The following is a 23,749-nucleotide window of genomic DNA, read 5'->3' as shown; positions in this document are numbered from 1 at the left end:
AGATAAACTTCAAAGACTTTTGACCCCTTGCAAATGTTGGTAAAATTCTGTGCATGTGCAAAAGTTTTGGCGAAAGATTCATGCCTCTAAGGTATCCACATCAAACCTCTGTAACCTGTGAATATTACTTTTATATGATTTTAAAATGTGATTAAACTAAGGATCTTGAGAGAGGACATACCCTGCATTAGCTGGATGGAACTGAATTCCAATGACACTTGTCTTTATAGGGAAGTCACACAGAAGAGAAGGCCATGCAATGCTGGAGGCAGAAACATCATGATGTAGCCATAGCCTGGAACACAACCCCAAACCTCTAAGAGGCAAGCCTCTGTGAAGGTGAGGAGAGAGAGAGAGAGAGAGAGAGAGAGAGAGAGAGAGAGAGAGAGAGAGTGTAAAGAGGGAGAGACCTGGCCCTGCTGACACTTGTCTTTATAGGGAAGTCACACAGAAGAGAAGGCCATGCAATGCTGGAGGCAGAAACATCATGATGTAGCCATAGCCTGGAACACAACCCCAAACCTCTAAGAGGCAAGCCTCTGTGAAGGTGAGGAGAGAGAGAGAGAGAGAGAGAGAGAGAGAGAGAGAGAGAGAGAGAGAGAGAGAGAGAGAGAGAGAGAGAGAGAGAGAGAGTGTGTAAAGAGGGAGAGACCTGGCCCTGCTGACACTTGTCTTTATAGGGAAGTCACACAGAAGAGAAGGCCATGCAATGCTGGAGGCAGAAACATCATGATGTAGCCATAGCCTGGAACACAACCCCAAACCTCTAAGAGGCAAGCCTCTGTGAAGGTGAGGAGAGAGAGAGAGAGAGAGAGAGAGAGAGAGAGAGAGAGAGAGAGAGAGAGAGAGAGAGAGAGAGTGTAAAGAGGGAGAGACCTGGCCCTGCTGACTACGTGGTTTGAACTTGAACTTCTGATCTCTAGAACTGTGAGAGTATAAAGGCAACAAACAAATGTTTTCTGTTTTAGCACTTCTGTAGTAATTTGTTATGTCAGTCTGGAAACTTGTAACAGGTGCTTAAAAAGTTGCTTTTGCTGAGAATCACTGAGTCCTTATTTAGTAAACTAAATTAAATAAAAGCCAGGCATCTCTGCCTCCATTAGCATCTATGCCCTTTGGCTTGAGCCATTCTCCACAGTAGTGACTTTATAGGCATCTTGGAATCTGGAAAGGATTCCTAAAGTGACTGCTGAAGACATTCGCACTGGAGTTGTTAGCACTTTATCACCTGAACAGGCAGACCACAGGTGGTCATAAGGCCCACACATTCTTTTAGTATATGACAGGATCCATACACAATGCTTCTCATCAGCTACCAGCAGCTCATATGTCCATTTTGACCATTTTTCATAGTTCATAATGATATTATAAATATTAAAATGACCTGTCATAAAAAAAATTCCCTGGGCTAGGAATGTGGCTTAGTCTTGCATGCATGAAGCCCTGGGTTCGATTCCCAGTACCACATAAACAAAAAAAGCCAGAAGTGGTGCTGTGGCTCAAATGGTAGAGTGCTAGCCTTGAGCAATAAGAAGCCAGGAACAGTGCTCAGGCCCTGAGTTGAAGCTCCAGGACTGGTAAAAAAACAACAACAACAACACCATAATAATAATAATTAATAAATAAATAAAAATTAAAAGGTTCCCTACTCCTTCAACAAGAACTGAGATATCAGAACACACCTGTGACTAAATACCCCATTACCCAGTGCTTCTAATTCTTTGTCTATTTAAACCTATAGCTCACGTCTGTATCTAGAAGGTGGCTGAAGAAAGACTTATGTGCTTATTTCTTCATTTGTTCTCATGGTTAATGGTGTAAATAATCAATCTCCTTTCTTTACCCTGGACCATGTCTCTTTATTTGCTGTATAGAGATGAGTGTCTGAATCTGACATGGAGAATTTCTGGAGTTGGGGCCCAGGTGGGCCTAAAATGCCTTCTCACGTTTCAGAGTGAGGAATAACATTCATCAGATTCTGAAAGAGATTCTTACAAATACCAAAAGATAAAATAACTAGTACATGAAAAGTAAAGCAAAATTAATAAGAACTAGAAAATTTAAAAACCTGGAGACCGGAACTGTGGCTTAGTGATAGAGTTCTTGCCTAACATGCATGAAGCCCTGGGTTATATTCCTCAGTACCACATAAACAGAAAAGGCCAGATGTGGTGCTGTGGCTCAAGTGATAGAGTGCTGGCCTTGAGCAAAAGCAGCTCAGGAACAGTGCCCAGGCCCTGAGTTCAAGCCCCAGAACTGGCACAAAAAGGAAAAATACTGAAGTGGTTACTTGTATAAGGTCCCACAGCTAAATAAAAAAAGTTGAAACAGGGGGTGGCTCATGCCTATAATCCTAGCTACTCAGGAGACTCAGATCTGAGGATCACGGTTCAAAGCCATCCTGGATATGAAAGTCTGTGAGATTCTTATCTTTAATTAAATCACAGAAGAAGCTCCTTTGAGCACAAAGGAGCTCAGTGACAGTACTGAGTCCCAGAGTCCAAGCCTCAGAACCATAAAAAAAAAAAGTCATTGATTCCCAAGCAACTCAAGATGGCTTGTTAAAAATTTGAGTTTCCTAGGGGCTGGGGATATGGCCTCTAGGGGCAAGAGTGCTTGCCTCCTATACATGAAGCCCTAGGTTTTATTCCCCAGCACCACATATATAGAAAATGGCCAGAAGTGGCGCTGTGGCTCAGGTGGCAGAGTGCTAGCCTTGAGCAAAAAAAACAAAAAAAAAAAGAAGCAAGGACAGTGCTCAGGCCATGAGTCCAAGACCCATGACTGGCCAAAAAAACAAAAAAATTGAGTTCCCAGTCTCTACTCACAACATTCTTCTCCAGGGTATATATATAAGTATATCTCTTGTATACATATACATATTTAGATTCTTATGAATATATGTGTATGTATGCACTTACTTATTAAAGCTCATCAGATAATTCAGATAAGCAAACATGTTGGGGACTACCACTTATAAAGAAAACTTTTTCTAAAAAGGGTCAGATGACAGAAATCTTAAGATATACAGGTCAAGAGAAAAAATTCTGGATATTATGTAGGTACTTATGTAATATTTTCTAACACATTCAACAAGATTTTTGTTGATACAACTCAAAATACAAAAATTTAAAAATAGGGCTGGGAATATGGCCTAGTGGTAGAGTGCTCACCTTGTACACATGAAGCCCTGGGTTTGATTCCTCAGCACCACATATATAGAAAAAGCCGGAAGTAGTGCTGTGGCTCAAGTGGTAGAGTGCTAGCCTTGAGCAAAAAGAAGTCAGAGACAGTGCTCAGGCCCTGAGTGCAAGCCCCAGGACTGGCAAAAAACAGAACAAAACAATTTAAAAATAATAATAATTGAACACAACTCTGATTCAGAGCTATCAATAAGAAGCATGGAATTTTCTCTTAGGAGACATACTCAACTGGAGGGTAAAGTTAGTTCGTTCATCAGATCGACTGCCAAAGTTCAGCTGTAAAACTCTTAGCTGGAGGGAACTTACAGAACAGGAAGTGAGCTGGATATAACCCAAGGGCTAATCTCTGAAGTAAAGCAGAAGAATCATAACCTTTGCCCAAGCAATTATCATGTTCTGTTAAAGAGATTGGAACAGCAACGGTAAAATAGTGAAGAACATGAAGCAGAATGCAAAATGTTAAATTTTTTAGTGCAATGATTAATAATCTTTGAAGTATGAGCATTCGTTTCAAGGCCAAGAAATAAGGCAGACCTCTATAAAGTAGTTCTACTACTGAGTGAAAATAACATAAAAGCAATTTTAACAAAAATCAACTATCTGTCCACGAAACTTTTAGAAGACTACTTTTAGAAAATTTCCTATCAAAAAGACACACAGACACACATATTAGGAAAATATTAGCACATACAAGAACATTACTTATTATCCACAGATGGTACTTAATATGTATACATATATTTCTGGCCTTGGGGATAACTAAGCAATGAGGAAAATCTCAGCCCAGTGGTTAAAAACCACAATTACAGGGCTGGGAATACGGCCTAGTGGCAAGAGTGCATGCCTTGTATATATGAAGCCCTGGGTTCGATTCCTCAGCACCACATATATAGAAAACGGCCAGAAGTGGCACTGTGGCTCAAGTGGTAGAGTGCTAGCCTTGAGCAAACAGAAGCCAGGGATAGTACTCAGGCCCTGAGCGCAAGGCCCAAGACTGGCCAAAAAAAAACCCCAAAAACAAAAAAAAAACCACAATTACAGAAGAGATGCCAAAGAGGTTCCGAAAGAAGACAGTGGTAACTGGAGCAGTGGGAAAGGTTATTACTGTGGGGTTAGAAAGGCAAGTTCAAATTTAAAAAGAAATGGAAGAAGAAACTTTAGGGCAAGGAAAAAAGCAAATAAGGAAATTCAGTCCAGGCACCAATGGCTCATACCTGTAAACCTAACCACTCAGGAGGCTGAGATTTAAACATCCTAGTTTGAAGCTAGCAGGGCAGAAAAGTCTAGGAGACTTTTGTCTCCAATTAACTATAGTAAAAAGCCAGAAGTGGAGCTATGGCTCAAGTAGTAGGGCTCCAGCCTTGAGTAAAAAAAAGGTCAAGGATAGTGCCCAGACCCTGAATTCAAGCCCAGTTAATACTAGCACAAAAAGGAGGGGGGGAGGGGAAGAGGGGGGGAGGGGAGATGGGAGAAAGAGAGGGAAGGGGAGAGAGAATGCAGAGGAAGCAAAGCAACTTTATGGAACTAGACCAGTTCATAGAGGCTTTGGGCCTCTCTGCCTGTCTCTACCACGAGAGCCAATGCTTGTTTTCCATATTCTGAGTGCTGACAGACATTCTCTTATTCAATCACATCAAGCCTAGTTTTCTAAATGCATTGGCTATGTAAATAAATGACAGTGGTTCAGGTTCTACATTTTTCATCTTAAAAATATATATGTATGTATGTGTATGTATATATATTTTGGGGGGGAGGGGGGGCTGGTCCTGGGCCTTGAACTAGGCCTAGGCACTGTCCCTAAGCTCCTTTTGCTCAAGGATAGCACTAATTGAGCTACAGCACCACATCTGGCTTTTTCTGTGATTAACTAGAGGTAAGATTCTCACAGACTTTCCTGCCGGGACTGATTTCAAACCATGATCCGCAGATCTCAGCCCCCTGAGTAGCTGGCAAAAAAAAAAAAAACTTTAAAGGACCTTCCCCCAGCCCTAATATTCTTCTACAATTCCTACCTACTACAATTTCACAGCCAAACATCTTGTTTCCATCTTATCCCTTGCCATTCATCCCTAATCTCCAACCTACTCCAATCTACTTTCTAGTTCTGCCACCTCAATGAAGCTGCTCTTGCCAAATGTAATAAAAGATATATTAGTTCTCATCTTACAAACCCGAAGCTCTCCGCAGCATTCTGCAACCCTGCCCTGCTGCCCTGCACACATGCCTTGAAAGGCTGTTGATTTCTGGGGTGTTGCACTCTTACGGCAAGAATTCCTTGCGCTGCTCTAGCTGCTCCTCTTAGGTCTGTACCATGGGCCTCCCCAACTTCTTCATGTTGGTGGCACTTGGGGGGTTTGATCCTGGGCCACTCAACACCTAGAACTTAAGTCTCCCTAGGGTGTCTCACTCAGCTTCTCAGCTTTGAAAGCCCCGAAATGCCCATTTCTCTTTCTAGCTCAGCTTCTATCTGGAGTTTCAGAATGTATATCCATGTCTGTTTCATAGCTCCAAATGGGCAGTTCTCACTTTTACAATCTTCCTTCTTGTTGCTCCCCAATCTACCCAGAAGCTCCTACCTGCAATCTTAGGAGCATCCCTATGACCTGCAGGGTAGGGAATGTCCAGCCTGAAAGCATATGCTTTTCACCAACTGCTCATGGTCATCTCCCTGTGATGATAACTTTATATGAACCACAAAAGATATTATAAATATCCAAATGGCCCTTGACAAAAAAAAAAAAAATTCCCCACTCCCACTCCTGCATGGCTCCCTCCGTGGCTCAATCCCTCAGCAAGTCCTGACCAGTTTTCCCGCTTATGAAACTCCTCCAAGTTATCATTCTTAGAATGCTAAACACCATGCTATACTAAAACACAGTCTCTAGCCCATTATTTTATAAATCAATAACTTTGCAGGGCTGTAGGTGTGGCTCAAATGGTAGAGTCAGCCTAGCAAGCCCAAGATTCCAAACTCAAATCACAATACCACCCAAATAACAACAACAAAAAGCTTTAGTAACTGGTAGTAAACAGTTAATAAGCATTTAACTGATCAATCATATGACTCCACACTTCTATAACTGAGGTCTTTCTTTGAGAGTAATATTTATAAAACAACTACTTGTAAAGTATCTTCTCAGTATAAAATAGGAAGAGATCATTTGAACAAATTATGTGTATTAATTAAAAAAAACACTCTCCTATGAGTTTTAAATCCAAAATAGTTTTAAATTCGAATTTCTGAGTAGTGAATAGCCTTACTATTTTCATAATATATAACAAAAATCGGTCATAAATCTTTTTTTTTTTTTTTATGCTGGTCTTAGGGCTTGAACTCAGGGTCTGGGCACTGTCCTTCAGCTTTTATGTTCAAAGCTCTACCACTGTGAGCCACTGCTCCACTTCCAGCTTTTGATGGTTAATTGGTGTCCATAGATAAGGTCCCACAGACTTTCCTACCCAGGTTAAGCTTGAATTCAGTGCCTGGTTGCAGTCCTTGAGTTTTTTTGCTCAAGGCCAATGTTATACCACTTTGAGCCACAGTTCCACTTCCATTTTTCTGGTAAGTAATTGGAGATAATTGTCTCATGGGGACTTTTCTATCCTGGGAGCTTTGAATTGCCATCTTCAAATCGCAGCCTCATAAATAGCTAGGATTACAGGTATGAGCCACTGGCACCTCGCAGATTGAGAATTCTTAAGAATTAAAACTTAAATTACCATTTAAATCTTACCACTCAGTAATCTGAGATCTGAGAATCACTGTTCAAAGCCAGCCCAGGCAAGAAAGTCCATGAGACTCATCTCCAATTAACCACCAGAAAATGAGAAGTGGAGCTTTGGCTCAAAGTGGTAAAGTAGGAGGCTGGGGATATAGCCTAGTGGCAAGAGTGCCTGCCTCGGATACACGAGGCCCTAGGTTCGATTCCCAGCACCACATATACAGAAAACGGCCAGAAGCGGCGCTGTGGCTCAAGTGGCAGAGTGCTAGCCTTGAGCGGGAAGAAGCCAGGGACAGTGCTCAGGCCCTGAGTCCAAGGCCCAGGACTGGCCAAAAAAAAAAAAAAAAAAAAAAAATGAAAAAAGTGGTAAAGTAGTAGCCGTGAGCAAAAAGCTCAGAGACAGCACCCAGGCCCTGAGTCCAAGCCCTATGACAGACAAAAACAAAAACAAAAAACAAACCTTACTATTGTTACAGTCATCAAGACAATACAGTTCTGACAGAAAGAAAGGCATATAGACTAATGGAACATTATTTAGAGTCAAAAAATAAATCCCTATTTCTACAGTCAACTAATTCTTAACAAGTATACCATGGTCATTTAGTATGGAAAAAAAGCTTTTATCAACAAATGACACTAGAACACAAGATAGCCATATGACAAAGAATGAGGTATGGACCCTTGCATCACTTCATACAGAAAAATGAACTCAAAGCAGACCACACAACTACACATAAAGGACAAACTCTTAAGAGAAGAAATAGGTATAACTCTTCATGACCTTGAATTAGGTTTATGACACTAAAATCACAAGACTAATGAAAAAACACGAAGAATCTAGTGTCCATAAGCCAGGCCTAGTAGCTCACATCTGTAACCCTAGTTACTCAGGAGGTTGAGATTTGAAGGTTCAAAGCCAGTCTGGGCAGGAAAGTCCATGTGACTCTTCATCTCTAATTAACCTCCAAAAAAGCCAGAAGTAGAACTGTGGTTCAAGTTGTGGAACGATAACTTTGAGCACAAAAGCTCAGGGACAACAACCAGGCTCTGAGTTCAAGCCCCAGGACTGGCAAATAATAATAATAACAACAACAATAATAATAGAATCTAGTGTCCATAATTTTAGAAAGAACTCATAACTTATATTAGAGAATTTTACATTAAAACAACAAAATACCTGGGACAGGCTAACTTCCTAAGAAAAAGAAGTCTTTTGAGGGTGAAAGGTCAAATGTCACAGTAAAGGCTCAAGCTAGCTCCCCTCCCCAGCAATGTCACCCCATGGCAGATTGCAAGGGCAGGAGTGAGCAATCGCTTTACCAAATTAAAGTCAGAGAGAGACTGGGACCTGGTTCATACTTTCATAATAATTCTCTTAAGAGAATCACCAGAGCCCCACATGAAATATCTTCAACTCTTTCAGTACATCCCAAACTGACCTAAGGGCTTCCCACTAGGCCTCATCTCTCAAAAGTTCAAATCACCTTCTAGTATTGCCTCCAGGGGGACCAAACTTCAATACATGACACTTTGAAGGAAGAAACCACATAGAAACCATAGAATATGCCATAATAAAAACTCACACAATCCAGTTTAAAAACAGGAAAAAAATACAAGGAGACATTTCTCCAAAGATACAAATGGCCAATAATATATAAAAAGATCATTAAGGAAATGCAAATCTAAACCAGAATGAGTTAACACTTGAGTGGCTAAAATAAAACAAACAATAAGACAGAAAATAACAAGTATTCTTGAAGTTGCTGGTGGGAATGTACAATAGTAAAGCCATTATCAAAAAGTTTGGCAGTTCCTCAAAAGTTAAACATAAAATTATCATATGACCTAGCAACTCAACTCCTAGGTCCAAAAGAAACAATATGTCTATACACAACTTGTATATAAGTGCTCATAACTGCCTGGCACTGGTGGCTCATGCATATAATCCTAGCTTCTCAGGAAACCTGAGATCTGAAGATCATGGTTGGAAGCCAGCCAGGACAGGAAAGTCCATGAGATCCCTCGTCTCCAATTAACCACCAAAAAGCTAGACGTGGAGCTGTGGCTTAAGTGGTAGAGCACTAGCCTTGAGCAAAAACACTCAGGGAGAACACTGATTCAAGCCACAGGACTGGCACCAAAAATAATTCAAACAGCATTATTCATAATAGCCAAAAAGTGAAAACAACTTTAATTGTTTACCTGATGGACTACATATAAACAAAATATGGTATCTCTACACAGTGGAATATATTGCTTAGCCATATAAAGGTATAAAGTACCGGTATGTTATAATATGAACACTGAAAATTTTAGGTCAACTGAAAGAGGCCAAACAAGCGATCACATATGGTATGATTCCATTTATACAAAGTGTCCAGAATAAGCAAATCCACAGAGACAGAACACAGATTAGTGGTTAACAGGGGCAGGGAGGGGAGATGGGGAGGAAGAACTAATGAGTTTGGAATTTCTTTTGTGGATTATGGAATGTTCTGGAATTAGGTGGTAGTGAGGGATACATAACCATGTGAATATACTAAAAACACCAAACTGTATACTTCAAAATAGCAAATATTCTTATACTTTTATTATATGTTCAACACTAAAGCTAGGTCTTTAGATGACTCAGGAACACTTTGATGTAAGTAGATTGTATTTTTCCCTTACATAAACAATGTGAATTTCTAATTATAGTAACGCAAACGTCTACTTGATGTATGTGTGTGTGTGTGAGAGAGAGAGAGAGAGAGAGAGAGAGACTTTTTTTTCAGTGCTGAGGATTGAACTTAGAACCTTAAACTTTCAAGGAAGGTACTCTACTACTTGAACCATGCCTCTAGTTCCTATTTACCTTGGTATTCTCAAGGTAGGGTCTCAGCTTATGCCCAGATTGAACTGGACTACAATCCTCCTAACTGGTCCTTCCCTGTGTTGCTGGAGATGACAAGAGTGTGCCATTGAGCCTAGCTACTGTGCTTCCCAATACCATGTTAGCAGGTGCCCGGCCACTGAGTGAGATGGAGTCGTCTCTCTAATTTTTTTGGTCAGGCTGGCCTAGAACTGCTATCCCCAATTTCTGACTCCAGGCTAGGGTTACAGGCTTGAGCCTCTACCTTATCCAGTAAATTCATATGATTGCTTAATGTTTAACAAATGTTTAAAAGTTTGGCAAAGTGTTTTGGAAGCAAGATCTGATCAAATCTTACTAGGTCATAGAGGAAAAGTATAACACTATAAGTAATTTTTTTCTTATATTATTTTATAGTTCTGTATATTGTAAAATAAACATAAATCAAACAGACCTGCTCTGCTTTTCCTATTAAGATATGAAATAGTAAAGACAATTTCTAATGATCTAGATTTTACACAACTGTATTCTTAAGAAGAGATGAGACATTCTACTAAGAAGTAATGTGTGCACAAACAGGAAATGCCTGGCTAGGTTAGTGACATAGTACATAAAACTTGAAAAACTTGTGACTACAGCTCTTGCTAATCATAGTCACTCTTCATGTTCAGTTCCCAATGAATGCCTCTACTTCACAAAATGAGTAGTGGAGAATATTAATCAACTTTCAGTTTGAAATGATAGAGTCACAAGTCTTAAGCACAACTACAGCTATATACTTGGTGTATTTATGTAATCCCAAACTATCATATGCCTATCACAGACAGAATAGTCATTATAGCTTAATTTTTTTTTTTTTTTTTTTTTTTTGGCCTGTCCTGGGCCTTGGACTCAGGGCCTGAGCACTGTCCCTGGCTTCTTCCTGCTCAAAGCTAGCACTCTGCCACCTGAGCCACAGCGCCCCTGCTGGCCGTTTTCCATATATGTGGTGCTGGGGAATCAAACCGAGAGCTTCATGTGCAGGAGGCAAGCGCTCTTGCCACTAGGCCATATTCCCAGTCCCATGGCTTAATTTTTTTAAACAAATAAAACATCACCCAATTTTCTGGGGCCCAAGGATTAAGGCAAGGCAAATGAGAAGAGTAAGTTCAAAGGTGAAGGAAAAGCAGCCTTTCAGGTGAACTGGAGAGCACAGGCCATCACACAACTCCAGCAGGCAGCTCCTAGCACGAATCAGGGTCAGGATGGCACAATCACTAATTTCTCAAGAGTAACTGGAAACAATAAAAATTTCCCCATGATTCATGAAATATCACTAATGTTGAAATGTTGGTAACTAACTTTGTGAAAAGTTTAAATAGCCGGGTGCCAATGACTCATCGCCTGTAATGCTAGCTACTCAGGAGGCTGAGATCCGAGGATCATGATTAGAAGCCACCAGCAGCTTAAGGAGGTTATTTCTAATTAACTAACAAAAGTGGAGTTGTGGTTCAAGTGGAAGAATGCTAGCTTTGAGCACAAAAGCTCAAGGATAGCACCCAGGCCCTAAGTTCAAGCCCCAGAACCAGCACACACACAAAAAAATGTAAATCCTGTTAAGGCTAATAAATAAACACATCAGCTACTGAATATGGCTATTAGTTTTTAAACTCTGAAAGCTAAACCAGGGACTCAACCTATAATCCTAGATACTCAGGAGGCTGAGATCTGAGGATACATTTCAAAGCTAACCCGGGCAGAAAAATCCATGAGACTCTTATCTCCAATTAACCATCAAAAAGCCAGAAGTGGAGCTGTAGCTCTGGTGGTATAGTGCTAACCTTGAGCACATAAACTCAGGGACAGCATGGAGGACTGGCACAAAAATACATACATACATACATACATACATACATAAACAACAAAGGCTAAGTACTTAGTAAACTCTCATTTTTATATCAAGAGAGGTAGAAACAGGAAATTAATTTATATTTTCAAAGTTTGAAGGCCATTGGTGATCTTTAACCTTACCAAGGTGATTCACAGATTAGATTCTAGAGAATGGCATTAGTGTCATGTTTTATTCATATTCCTTACTGAAGTATCAAAGGTAACTCATTTCTCTCATTGATTTTGATGACATTTTCTTACTGAACCCAAGTGGCAACAGTGTAGATGTCCTAACTACATGCAGTCAGTAAACAGTTCAAGATAACAATTTAGGAACCACTGGGAGGGAAAATACACACATACATATACACATTTGGCGGCTACTTCTCGCTTCTTCTTATGAGCAACTTCAGAGAAAATTAGCTAGCTAGTAAAAATGGTCTTCATTTTATAATAATCAACAGTACAGTAAAATGATAAAAGAAATACTTGAACATGAAGAACAGAAGAGTGAGAACCTATGCTGCACTTTCTGAAAGCAGTATAGACATGACTGTCCCTGGAAAACAACAAGGCAATAGAAAAACATACAGAACTCTTCTTCAGCAAACCAAGAGGGACCACAGATATATAAACCTCAAAAGTACCTGAGAACAGGGGCTGGGATCCAAGAAGGTTGGCAGAATCCATCCTGAAATGGTGCAGCGATGGTGATGTGCCAGTGGTATGTGCTGAGCTGACAAGGGCTCAGCAGCAGCAGATCTCGGAAAGCAACAGTTGCAATGAACTTCCTTAAAGAAAAGGGTTCAGCTAGCACACTGGGGTTGTCAACATTCCTCCAGTCACATTTGCAAAAGGAGTGGGAGGTCCAGAACTGGCTGCAAAAGGCCACTCAGTCTCACTTGAAGAGGAATAAGACTTGTGACAATAAACACATTCAGGCACCCTATGTGAAAAGGACCATCTCTGAGAAAAAAAAATCTGGAAATCTACTCTGACTCCAACCAAACCACTTAAAATAACTTCTTAGGAAAATCAAGTTCATTAAGTTACAAGGAATAAAAAGGTAGGTGGCAAGGCACTGATGAAGAGATATTATAAGAAAAATGTTACAAGCTGAATACAGGGGCACTTGCCTATAATTCCAGTACTTGGGAAGGTGAGGAAGGAGCACAAGAAAATCTGAGGCCAACCTGGGCTATGTAGCAAAACTCTAAAAAAGAAAGGGATGAAGAGAAGAAGATGGAAATGAGAAAGAAGGCAGGGAGGGAGGGAAGGAGGAAGAGAAGGAAGGAAAAAAATTAAGATAAAGAAAAAGTAATAGAAACGAGCAGCAAAATATGTTACCAAAGAATAGTCATCAGAATAATTATACTAGAACAGATAAAATTATCAAAACTTTTGTCTCTCTGGAGTATTTTCTCTAAGTAGCTGAGGCTAGCCTTGAAACTCACTATGTAGCCTAGGCTAGCCTCAAACTAGGTATCCTCTTTCCACAGCTTCCTGAGTTGAGATTACTTTGGTGTATACCACCATGCCCAACAATAATTATTTGTGCACACATGTAAAAGAGACAATGAAGCCACACCATCCCTATGAGCAAGACTATAAAAGCAGAAATATATGAACTGAAGGAATAACATCTAGATAAGAGGAATATAGGAAGCAAAAACTGCCAGAACTAAACAAGAATCTAGAAGAATAAGCAAAACTATCACAGAAATGAAGAACAAAGAGCAGACATTTCACAAAACATAGAAAGACCATAAAACAGAAATGAAAAAGTATATAAAAGAATTAAAGGAAAAGAAAATAACTAAAATGGAAAAACATGCAAAGGAAGATTTGACATACATGTAATTAGTCTCCAAAAAAGAAAATCAAAACAATGAGAAGTGATGTTCATGTAAGATGAATAAATAAATATCTAAGATGAATTAAACAAAACTATCCTGAAATAAAACCAAACTTAAATCTATACTTTACCATGAAAATTTGAGCTAAAAAGCCAACACCAACATACCCCAGTAAAATCACTAGATAACAGAGACAGAGAATCCTTTGGGTACATAGCTATAAAGATCAAATGACTAATATTGGGGAAATATTCAGGCTGGCTTTTCTACTCTTTTTTTTTTTTTTTTTTTGGCCAGTCATGGGCCTTGGACTCAGGACCTGAGCACTGTTCCTGGGCTTCTTTTTGCTCAAGGCTAGCACTCTGCCACTTGAGCCACAGCGCCACTTCTGCTATTTTCTGTATATGTGGTGCTGGGGAATTGAACCCAGGGCTTCATGTATATGAGGCAAGCACTCTTGCCACTAGGCCATATCCCCAGCCCCGAGGCTGGCTTTTCTATATCTCCACAAAAACACTTAATGCCAGAAGACATTTGTGTAATATTGTAAGATACTTAGGAAAGGATGAACCAAGCATTTTGTAATCTGTTTAGTCCTTCAAATATAAAGCATAAGAAAGTTGTGAAAATGCTGTAAAAATTTTCTCCAAGCCAGACACTATTCTAGCTACTCAGGAGGCTGAGATCTGAGGATCATGTTTCAAAGCCAGCCTAAGCAGGAAAGTCCATGAAACTCTTCTCTCCAATTAACCACTAGAAAACCAGAAGTAGAGCTGTGGCTCAAAGTGGTATGACACTAGCCTTGAGCAAAAAGAACCCAGGGACAATGCCCAGGCCCTGAGTTCAAGCCCTACTACCAACAACAAAATCTACTCTCATAATTGATGATGGAATTACACTAGATGACTACAGAGAAACACTGCCCAAGAATTTGAAGTCTCTCCTCCTTTATGTTTCCTGTGCCCTTCCGACCACCTACTACAGTGGCAGACCAGAAGCTTGATCAGTACTGATCTGGTGGTGATGATGCCCCTTCTTTTTCATCCTACAGTACATCTCTATGACTGACAGCTTCATTCAATATACTATACATTGTCTCTCCACCAATACCAGTGAGTTCCTTAAAGTTGGCTTGGGATGTCAGCACTTTCACCTGTTCCTACACATAACAGAAGCTCAATAAAAGCTGTGTAACATTAACAAGTACTCATTTTCTATTACTGGATTGGGTTTATAGTTTATGGACTGTAACCACCTTGATATTTGACCTTTTAGGAAAGTAGGCAAACAAGGAATCTCAGCTAGGATCAGGAAAGAAAGAAAGAGATTATTCAAGAAAGAGATGTTGGGAGCTAGGCTTAATGGTACATGAATGTAATCCTAGCACTCAGGCATGGAGGCAGGTGGATTGCAAGTATAATGCCAGCCTGGACTACATAGTAAGATTCTGTCTCAAAAATTAAAATAAAAAGAAAGACACTTGGGCTGGAACTGCTTAGCATGTGTGGGACTCTGTATTCAATCCCTAACATTGCAAAAATAAAACAAAATAAAAAAATACAAACAACAAAAGAGATACTTATTGAACACTCTGAGTATCAGGCAAGCCTCAGGCAACAAATTATGCTCTAGAACCATAAAAAGATCCAGTGTACATGGAACAAGTAAGGCCTCTCACCCACACTAGTGAGCAGAGACATCACAGTTAAAGCTAGATCAATACCACTGATGCTTAGAGTCTCATTAGCTCCACTACAGCAATGCCTTTCAAATGCTAACTGCATTCATAATAAAAAATACATCCTGAAACACCACTTAGTTCAGATGTAGATGTTTCTGATGGTTTTTTTAAAAGCCTATTCAATTTCCCTTTTTTTAAAAAAATGTAACTATCTTGACATACTAAGCTGGTTTTGTGGATCAAAGATAGAAAAGACTTCTCTACAAGATATACTTTTCCAACCTTGTCTAGAATTTCAAGATCAGGTATAATCCCTAAACATTATTTTTTGGGGTATACAACATATTTTTATGCCAACAGAACAAAAAAGTAGAGCACTACTAAATCCACAAAATCAAATAACCCACAAAGACAAACATGGGGCCAATGCAGCTGGGGAGTGGGAGGAAATTAAGCCTAATCTGCATCAGCTTTCCCTAAAGCCACCCCAAGCAAATACCCAATCTAAGGGAAAGAGCATTTGCTAAGCAAAACCAGCTTGACAGCAATTCCCCAGGTACTCCAATTCCCTGCCAGCCGGACTCTGGCCCAAAAGACTCAATCCAATACAGACATTCTGGAGCTTCTACTTACAATGATAATCTTCAGACTGTTTTCTCTAAGACTTTAATCAATTGTGTTTGGAGGACAATGACTTTATTAAAACAAATGAAAAATTTAAAAACGATTTTAAATAATCACACTTTGAGCAAAAATAGCTCTGAAATTTTCCAATCTCCACTTAAACTGGTGGGAGGGATGTCCTGGTTAACTCCAGATCCACACATGCAGAAGTCCATTGTGAGTTCAGCAAAGACAGAAAGAACAGAAAAATCCCACTTTCATCTTTGAGTCTCAAGCTCTGAGAATGCAAACTAAATGCAAGACCTCCCCATTCCTCTTCTAAAAAGCATGTCTCTAATGTCTTTGTAATGTTTCTCTCAAATTAAGAAGCAATTTTGCAGAACTTTAATAAATCTTCTTGTATACCTAAAAGAGTTATGTTCATTGATTTGTGATCAAACCTAGGGCATGCCAGACAACTGCTCTGCCACTAAGTTGCACCTCTTGTCCAGAACTCCGTTTAGAACTAGAGACAGATGTGCATCTTAAATATATAACTTTCTAAGGAAATAAGTCCTAATTACTGCTTATTAACTCTGTCAAGTGGAATGATACAAGTGATGGTACAATTGTTCTGTATCTGCACTGTTCACTAAGTGGCCAGCAGTCAGCCTCCAAGTAAAAAGCATTTGAAATGTGGTTGGTGTAACTGAATTGCAATTTTATATTTTTAATCATCTAAGTTTAAACAATTGCATTCAGTCAGTGGCTATCATACAAGGCAGTCAATGTAGGTGAGATACTCACCCTAAGTCTCCAGCAGCACAGCTGAGTAACTGAATTGTCTTACACATTTTGAAATGTCACAATCTCAAACTTCGATATTCTAAACCAATATTCAATCTTCAGTTTCCTAATTGCTATTTTAAGGCTTCTCCTAAGTGGTTCCTTAACAAAATTTTGGCAATTTTTATTCTAAAACATGGCCCTGCTAATTCTGCTGTGCAGAATGCCTCTGGAATGCTCAATTTTCCATCTGTGAAAACTGGAGTTAGGGAAAGAAAAACAGTAACAACAACAAAAACCAAATGCACCATCTTCTGCATACCAAGGGAAGAAATTAAGTACATAGAGCAAAGAAAGGGGCTTTTAACCCCTGAGATACTTCTTACGGGTACACTTGCTTATCAACTCTTGGATAGGATGGCTTCTTTACACCTGGTTATGACTTTCAACAAATTTCAACCCTCTATTCTTTTGAGCTCTTGACTATTTTGATTAAACTATGACCAGACTTGCTAGCATCAACTATTCTGCTTATGGGAAAAACCACTTATAATGTACATATTAAAGCATTCTATATTTGAATGAGAAACTGATCAAATTGTCAACACACAGTAGCCTGAAGAAGAGTAGAATCTTCAGAGAGACCATGATACACAGATCATGCCAAGAGCACTTTCCAAGGGGGAGGGGGGGGTGTCGCAGTGCTACAGTTGGCAAAGAAGAGATACCCCAAGGAAATATGCTTAAAAAATACATTGCAGCTGTGCTATGGCCAAAGGGCAACTAACTTCAACCAGCAGCACTGTATTCTCCAGAACCTCAAGGTCAATGACATATTCACATATTCCTATCACTAATACATAAATATATCACACACATGAATACTGACACTCATCCATAAATATATCACACACATAAACACAAACACTTCAGTACTGCATCATGTTTAAATATAATAAACACTTAGAATCAGTTTCTAAAAAGACAATGAGTTGTTGGGCTGGGGATATAGCCTAGTGGCAAGAGTGCCTGCCTCGGATACATGAGGCCCTAGGTTCGGTTCCCCAGCACCACATATACAGAAAACGGCCAGAAGCGGCGCTGTGGCTCAAGTGGCAGAGTGCTAGCCTTGAGCGGGAAGAAGCCAGGGACAGTGCTCAGGCCCTGAGTCCAAGGCCCAGGACTGGCCAAAAAAAAAAAAACAAAACAAAAAAAAAAAAAAAAAAAAAAAAAAGACAATGAGTTGAAATGGAACAAGAGAATCAGTTTCTAAAAAGACAATGAGATCAAATGGAACAAGCAAATTAAAGTACGCTGTATAAAGAAGAGAGCCATCAGAAATTGCATAGCATATTTGGCAAACTATATCAAGCAAAGCCTCTCTAAGACAGTAGTGTGAGTCAGATAAGAATTCAGCAGCACAGCACAGACTAGAACTTTCCTTTTTCTTTCCCCTCTATCACTGCTACTGGTACCATGAGGGCCTAAAAGAGGACTAGAAATCACCTACAGTTTCCAGGAGTATCAGAATCTCAAAAAGACCAATGATAAGGAAGCCATGTATATGCTACCCCAAGGGCTTCAGTGCTTGCAGAGTTCACAACACTGCTGGAAGGGGGGTAAAAAAGGCTTCATCTGAAGCATCTGAGAACATTTTGACATAGCAAGAGCCTGCCAGACTCCATAAAAGCTGTGTGCTGTCAGTCCTTTTCTCCTGGGTATGGACACAATCTGCAGATGAAGCTTGGGCAGGAAAGAGGAAGACAGAATTTAAAATGGAGAACTGCATGAGGCCTGACTCTGAGAGTATGTACCCTCCTCTTTTTTCCAAGCTATGAACTGCAAACTATGGCTGACCTGACTTCTGCTGCATGACCGATATGCATTTCTGTGGTTAAAAACTCCAGGTCTGACAAGCGCTGCACACCTCACGACTTTCTTCATTATCCTCATTCTGAGAGAAAAATGTCAAATAAATATAATAAAGGGAATGGTATTGTCAAGGTAGAAGCTGAAGCTCTCAGAGAACCTAAGATTTACAAATAGAAAAATAAATGCTACTATTCATTTAGTTTCATAAAAGTCCACTTCAGAACAGTGCTACTCCTGCTCCCTAAAATGCAATTTAAAACCCGAAACAAATCTACTAAACACTTCAAGAAATAAGTTGGCTTAACAGATAATTTTTAAAATTTAATATTCTTAAGTGGGATAAAATATAGATGCTAGAACACAAAAGATGCGTGCCTAACAGAAAAGATCCTTCTGTTGTTGTTTGGTTTAAAATGTCAACACAGTACAATATCACATTCGATGAGAAGAAAAAGCACTTATTACATTGTTTTAGCACAAGCAGAGCCCAGTTGCCTTTCTAAATTCCCAGCATTTATGGCCTAATAAGTCCAATGTTCACAGACTATCTTATATTGTTGTAAGTGCTATATATCTCACTCCTATTCTTCTAAGAGCTTTCACAGACCAGTTTTAATAAATGAATGTCAATCACATAAAAAAATTCGAGGAACTTATCAATACTTAATTATGACATTACACTTCTGAGAACATCATGTTTCCTTCCCCGAGAAACCAGAGAGCACCGTCTCCTATTTATTTGTTCAATACTGAAAGCCTAGAAGCACCTTCAACCCAAAGCATAATGTACCGTCAATCATGGCCCCTGACTTTAAATATAACGCTGCAATATTTATTTTTTCCATATGCATTCCACAAAAGTACTTTTTTTCACCCCGGCTCTTACCTGTGTATCCGGCGTACCATCCCCAGGAGGCCACCATTCCTAAAAGCCATTTGTACATGATTCCCTCTATATGCCAGAAGCGCTTGCTGTCCAGCACCCGGAGGGGCTGCAGGATAATCACATAGCAGATGTAGGAGGGAATAGCCACCAGGTTGTTGGCGACCATGAAGGCAAATCTCATCAGGGCTTTCACCCACATCCAGCCCAGCCACGGAGCTCCTTCCAAAGTCACAGCCATCCTCACACTGGAGTCCATCCTGTCTCTCTGGGTGGGGGTGGGGGTGAAAAGAAAATTCATTTAGAAAGGAACATGGGTGAGACCCATCTCCAGGAGCCAGAGGCGCACCAGGGCGCCTCCAGCACACAAATAAGAGGAGAAGGAGACGAGGGTCCTCCGGCTTCCCCGGGCCCAGTACCTCGGTGATCGCCCGCCCGGGAGGAGTTCCAGAGGGGGGGGGGGACAGGGAGCGAGGGAGGAGGAGCCGCACAAGGTCACGGGTGCCGCTCCCCGGGACGCGGGGCCGGTCACCGAGAGCGAGCGAGGACACGATCCCCGCTCCCGGAGCGGCGGCGACCGCCGCACCGCGTCCCCCCGCGGCGCTCCATTCGGACTTGAAGTAAGAAGAAGAGGAAATCGAGCCACTTGCTCCAGACACCCTCAGCGAGCTCCAAAGCGGCGGCCCCGGGGACAGGAGCCAGGCTGAGCCGGGGACCTGGAGATCGGAGACCCCGGGAAGCGGGGTCCCCCGGCCGCCTCCGTGCCCGCAAGCGGATCCATGCTGGGACCAGGTCTCCGGCGTCCGCTGCTTTCCCGTTGGCAACCAAGCGAGGGGGAGGCGGACTCTGGTTTCCTTTTTGTTTTTGTTTTTTTTTTTCCCCTCTCTCCCCCCCCCCCCCCAAATTATAACAGGAAAGGGGCCTAGGGTGGAGAAGGGACCGGGTGGGAGGAAGAAAGCGGGAGACCGAGGCGCAGAGCCGGGCGAGCGGCGGAGGGGGAGGGGAGCCGGGGGCGGGGGGGGGGGGCACGGAGGGCGAAGCCCCGGGGGCGCGGGGCGAGGAGAGGATGCCCCGCCGGCCCCGGACCGCACGGAGAACGGGGAAGCGAGGGATGAGGAGAGAGCCCGGGGAGCGGGGTCCCCGGCCGTGCGCGGCGGGGAGACGCAGCGGTTTGGGCGAAGGAGGCGGAGGACCCGGGCGGCGGCGGCGGCGGCGGGCGGGCGGGCGCGGCCCGCGCTCCAGGCTCACCTCAGCGGGCGCGGGGGCGAGCGGGACCCGGGGCCCGAGGACCGGGGCGCGGGGCGGGGCGGCGGAGGCGGCGGCGGCGGCGGCGACGGGTGTCCCCGGCCAAGGGGTCGCGGTCATGGACACGGCGGCGGCCGAGACGGCCCGAGGCGCGCGGCGCGAGCGGGCGCGCGCGGGCGCCCTACTCCCCTCGCGGCTGCCTGCGGACAGAGGGACGGCGGGGACTTAGAGGCCGGACCTGTCACCGGGGCGGGCCCCGAGGAGGAGGCGGGCGGCGGCCGCCCCGCACTCCCCGCCTCCTCCCCGGGGCCTACCGCGCCCTCGTCCCGGGCCCGGCGACACCCCTTCCCCGCCCCCTCCCCGGGGCCTGCGCCCCGCCGAGCCGTGGGTTACCTCGAGCTGGCCGGGGCTCGGCCCGCGCCGCGGGGATCGGAGGAGCCGGAAGAATGCATGGCCGGCGGAAGGAGACGGCGGCCCCGGCCCGCCCGGCCCAGGCGGCTCCGAGGCTCGGTCCCCGAGGCTCGGCAGCGTTCGTTCTCCAGGGCTGGCGGGGAGGGGCGGCGGGAGGAAGCGGCGGGAGCCGGGACTGCGCCCCCAGAGCGCCCCCTAATGAAAGCGCGGCGGCCCCCGCTCATTGGCGGGTCAGGCCCCCCGGAGCCACCGGGCCGGCTAGGCCGGGACCTCGCGGCGCCCACAACCCGGCCGGGCGCGGCCCCGAAAGATCTGGGGGGCGGTCCCTGGCGCCGCTCGGGGGGCCCCGCCGCCCAGGCCCGGAGCCCTGGGCGGCGCACGCGGCCGCTTTGCATTGTTAGGACCCCTTCCCTGCCCCGAACTCGGAAGCCTTCTCCTGGAAGACCTGGCGAAATGCACTTGTGCCCGGGGCGCAGCTCTTCGGCCTCCTCCGAGCCCTGAGTCTGGAGTTTGAAGTCAATCCTTTCCAAGTGCCAGAATTCTGGTTTCTGGAAAGCACCGGGAACAGGAGGGGCCATCCCAGAGACCCGGCCGCCCCCAGCCCCTGCCCAGAGGAACCCGGCGCGAACCCGGCCGGCCACGCTGGGAGATGAGCTTGGTCAAAGAGACCGAAGCCCTTAGCCCACTGCCTGACACTGAACGAGTGCTGAGAAAAAAGAAAAAGAAAAAAAATAGAACAAAACCGTGGTCCTAGGAATTCAGACAGGCCGGGTCACCCCAGAGCTGGTGTAGCTGCTCAAGGGCATGTCATCAATGGGAAAATAAAAAGGACTTGCCTACATTTCCAAAAAACAAACCACAGAAACATTGATAAAACCTTGCCTCCCTTGATCACATGTGTAAACAGGAGGGCAGTTTTTACATGCCTCTAGGAAACTGCCATATCTGAAGGGCTGCCTTCTAGTCTGTCTACTTGGAAGATGTTCAAGCCCAGCATGATGGCATACTGCTATAACCTCAATACTCAAGAGGATGAAGCAGGAGAATTCAGAGTTCAAGGCCAGTCTGGCTGCCTAAGGAGTTCCATGCCAGCCGAGGGTGCATCGTGAGACCTTAAGACAACAAAAGAAAATTTTCATCACTATATTTCCTTGAACTGACACTATTCCTCTGTCTCTCTTCTCTTTTTCTCTCTCCCTCTCTCCTCTCTCCTCTCTCTCCCTCTCTCCTCTCTCTCTCTCTCTCTCTCTCTCTCTCCTCTCTCTCTCTCTCTCTCTCTCTCTCTCTCTCCAATTCCAATTTGGTCCACAGGTGAAGGGGAAACTTCACCTTATGCATGTGCAAGAATATTTTCCATTAGTGGCGGCGAAATAAAAGCATAGAGCCTTTTTTGTTTTTTGGTGTCCAGTCCTGGGGTTTGAACTCAGGGCCTGGACACTGTCCCTGAAGCTTTTGCTCAAGGCAAAAGGTAGAGAGCACTAGCTCTACAACTTGAGCCATAGCACCACTTCCAGCTTTTTCTGCTTATGTGGTACTGAGGAATGGAACCCAGGGCTTCAGCTCTACCACTGATCCACATTCCTAGCCCAGCATGGAGCCTTTTGACATATGTGCTAGATCCCTTTCCTTTTATTAATAGCCTTTTATATCTGTATTGTTTTAGTGTTATATTTTAATTGTATAGGTCATAAAAAGGCATTGGATGGGGATGTAGATCAGTGGTAGAGCTCTTGTCTAGAATGTGCAATGTTCTGAGTTCAATTCATCATCTTTACCCCACACACCAAAATAGAAGGCATAGGCCATGACAAAGAACTGTCCAAAGAGACTGATTGATAACAATAGTTAAATTACATATGCCCATTCTGTTTCTTACATTCCCTCTGTTAATTTAGGTGCCAAGGTTTTAGAACCTTTAAATAAACCAAGTTAGAGAAATAATATGTGTACCAAAGATTATTGTTTAAACTGTGTTCATTGTGTTCATAAGTAAGTAAGATATGTGAAGCAGGGCTGGGGATATGGCCTAGTGGCAAGAGAGCTTGCCTCGTATACATGAGGCCCTGGGTTCGATTCCCCAGCACCACATATACAGAAAACAGCCAGAAGTGGCGCTGTGGCTCAAGTGGCAGAGTGTTAGCCTTGGGCAAAAGGAAGCCAGGGACAGTGCTCAGGCCCTGAGTCCAAGGCCCAGGACTGGCCAAAAAAACAGAAAAAAAAAAAAAAAAAGATATGTGAAGCACACATTTCTTTCCAGAAATGAAAGAAAATCCCCCTCAGGATTCCATTTGTTCCATCCCATTCCACTTTCTCACATGCTAAGTAAACATCTGCTGACACCTGGAGAGAGATGACCTGCTAGGGGAATCATTATTGGTTCTTGGATGGCAGGACATCTGCCAGAGCACCAGAACACCAAACATTTGAGTTAGTACTGCAAGCCAAACACAGAAAAGAGCCAAAGATCAAGCAATACCTTGAGCAATATACCTCAGGCTTGAGAATACAAAACATATCACTTGGGTATCTTCCCAAAAAGACAGCCAGATTCTTGGGCAATCATAGAAGAATATTTTAACACTCTTGACCCAGTGGACTTGGGAAGTTGTTTGTTTGTTAAAGTATCCTAGGTGATTCTGATGTACAAAGCATACATAATTTGCTTTGAAAAAACCTTCAATCTACTGATATAAATAATAAAATATAAATAATGTGATCCTATTTATCTCCTTTGTATTAATCTGCAAGCACTGTTAATAACAAAATG

The 23,749-nt window shown here is 43.0% G+C and overlaps 1 protein-coding gene across 2 annotated transcripts in view; it reads right to left on the bottom strand.

Annotated features, from left to right (window-relative positions):
• Lpgat1 (lysophosphatidylglycerol acyltransferase 1) overlaps positions 1–21,698 on the bottom strand; it is a 68,630-nt gene extending 46,932 nt beyond the window's left edge. The window contains exons 1-3 of one of the 2 annotated variants that reach the window (XM_048356823.1): positions 21,428–21,698; positions 20,575–20,771; positions 19,330–19,594 (exon numbers count right to left, since the gene is read on the bottom strand). In XM_048356823.1, the coding sequence (XP_048212780.1) occupies positions 19,330–19,594; positions 20,575–20,771; positions 21,428–21,560 (595 nt within the window). In that variant the 5' untranslated portion in view covers positions 21,561–21,698. Of the gene's footprint in view, positions 1–19,329; positions 19,595–20,574; positions 20,772–20,964 lie in introns of both variants that reach the window. The other variant, XM_048356822.1, reaches the window with a different exon arrangement.
• Positions 21,699–23,749: the final 2,051 nt, after the last annotated feature.

The sequence above is a fragment of the Perognathus longimembris genome, chromosome 11 (genome assembly GCF_023159225.1).
Source record: "Perognathus longimembris pacificus isolate PPM17 chromosome 11, ASM2315922v1, whole genome shotgun sequence".
NCBI classification, from domain to species: domain Eukaryota; kingdom Metazoa; phylum Chordata; class Mammalia; order Rodentia; family Heteromyidae; genus Perognathus; species Perognathus longimembris.
The sequence above is the reverse complement of the archived record's forward strand: the minus strand, read 5'-3'. Positions and strand labels throughout refer to the sequence as shown.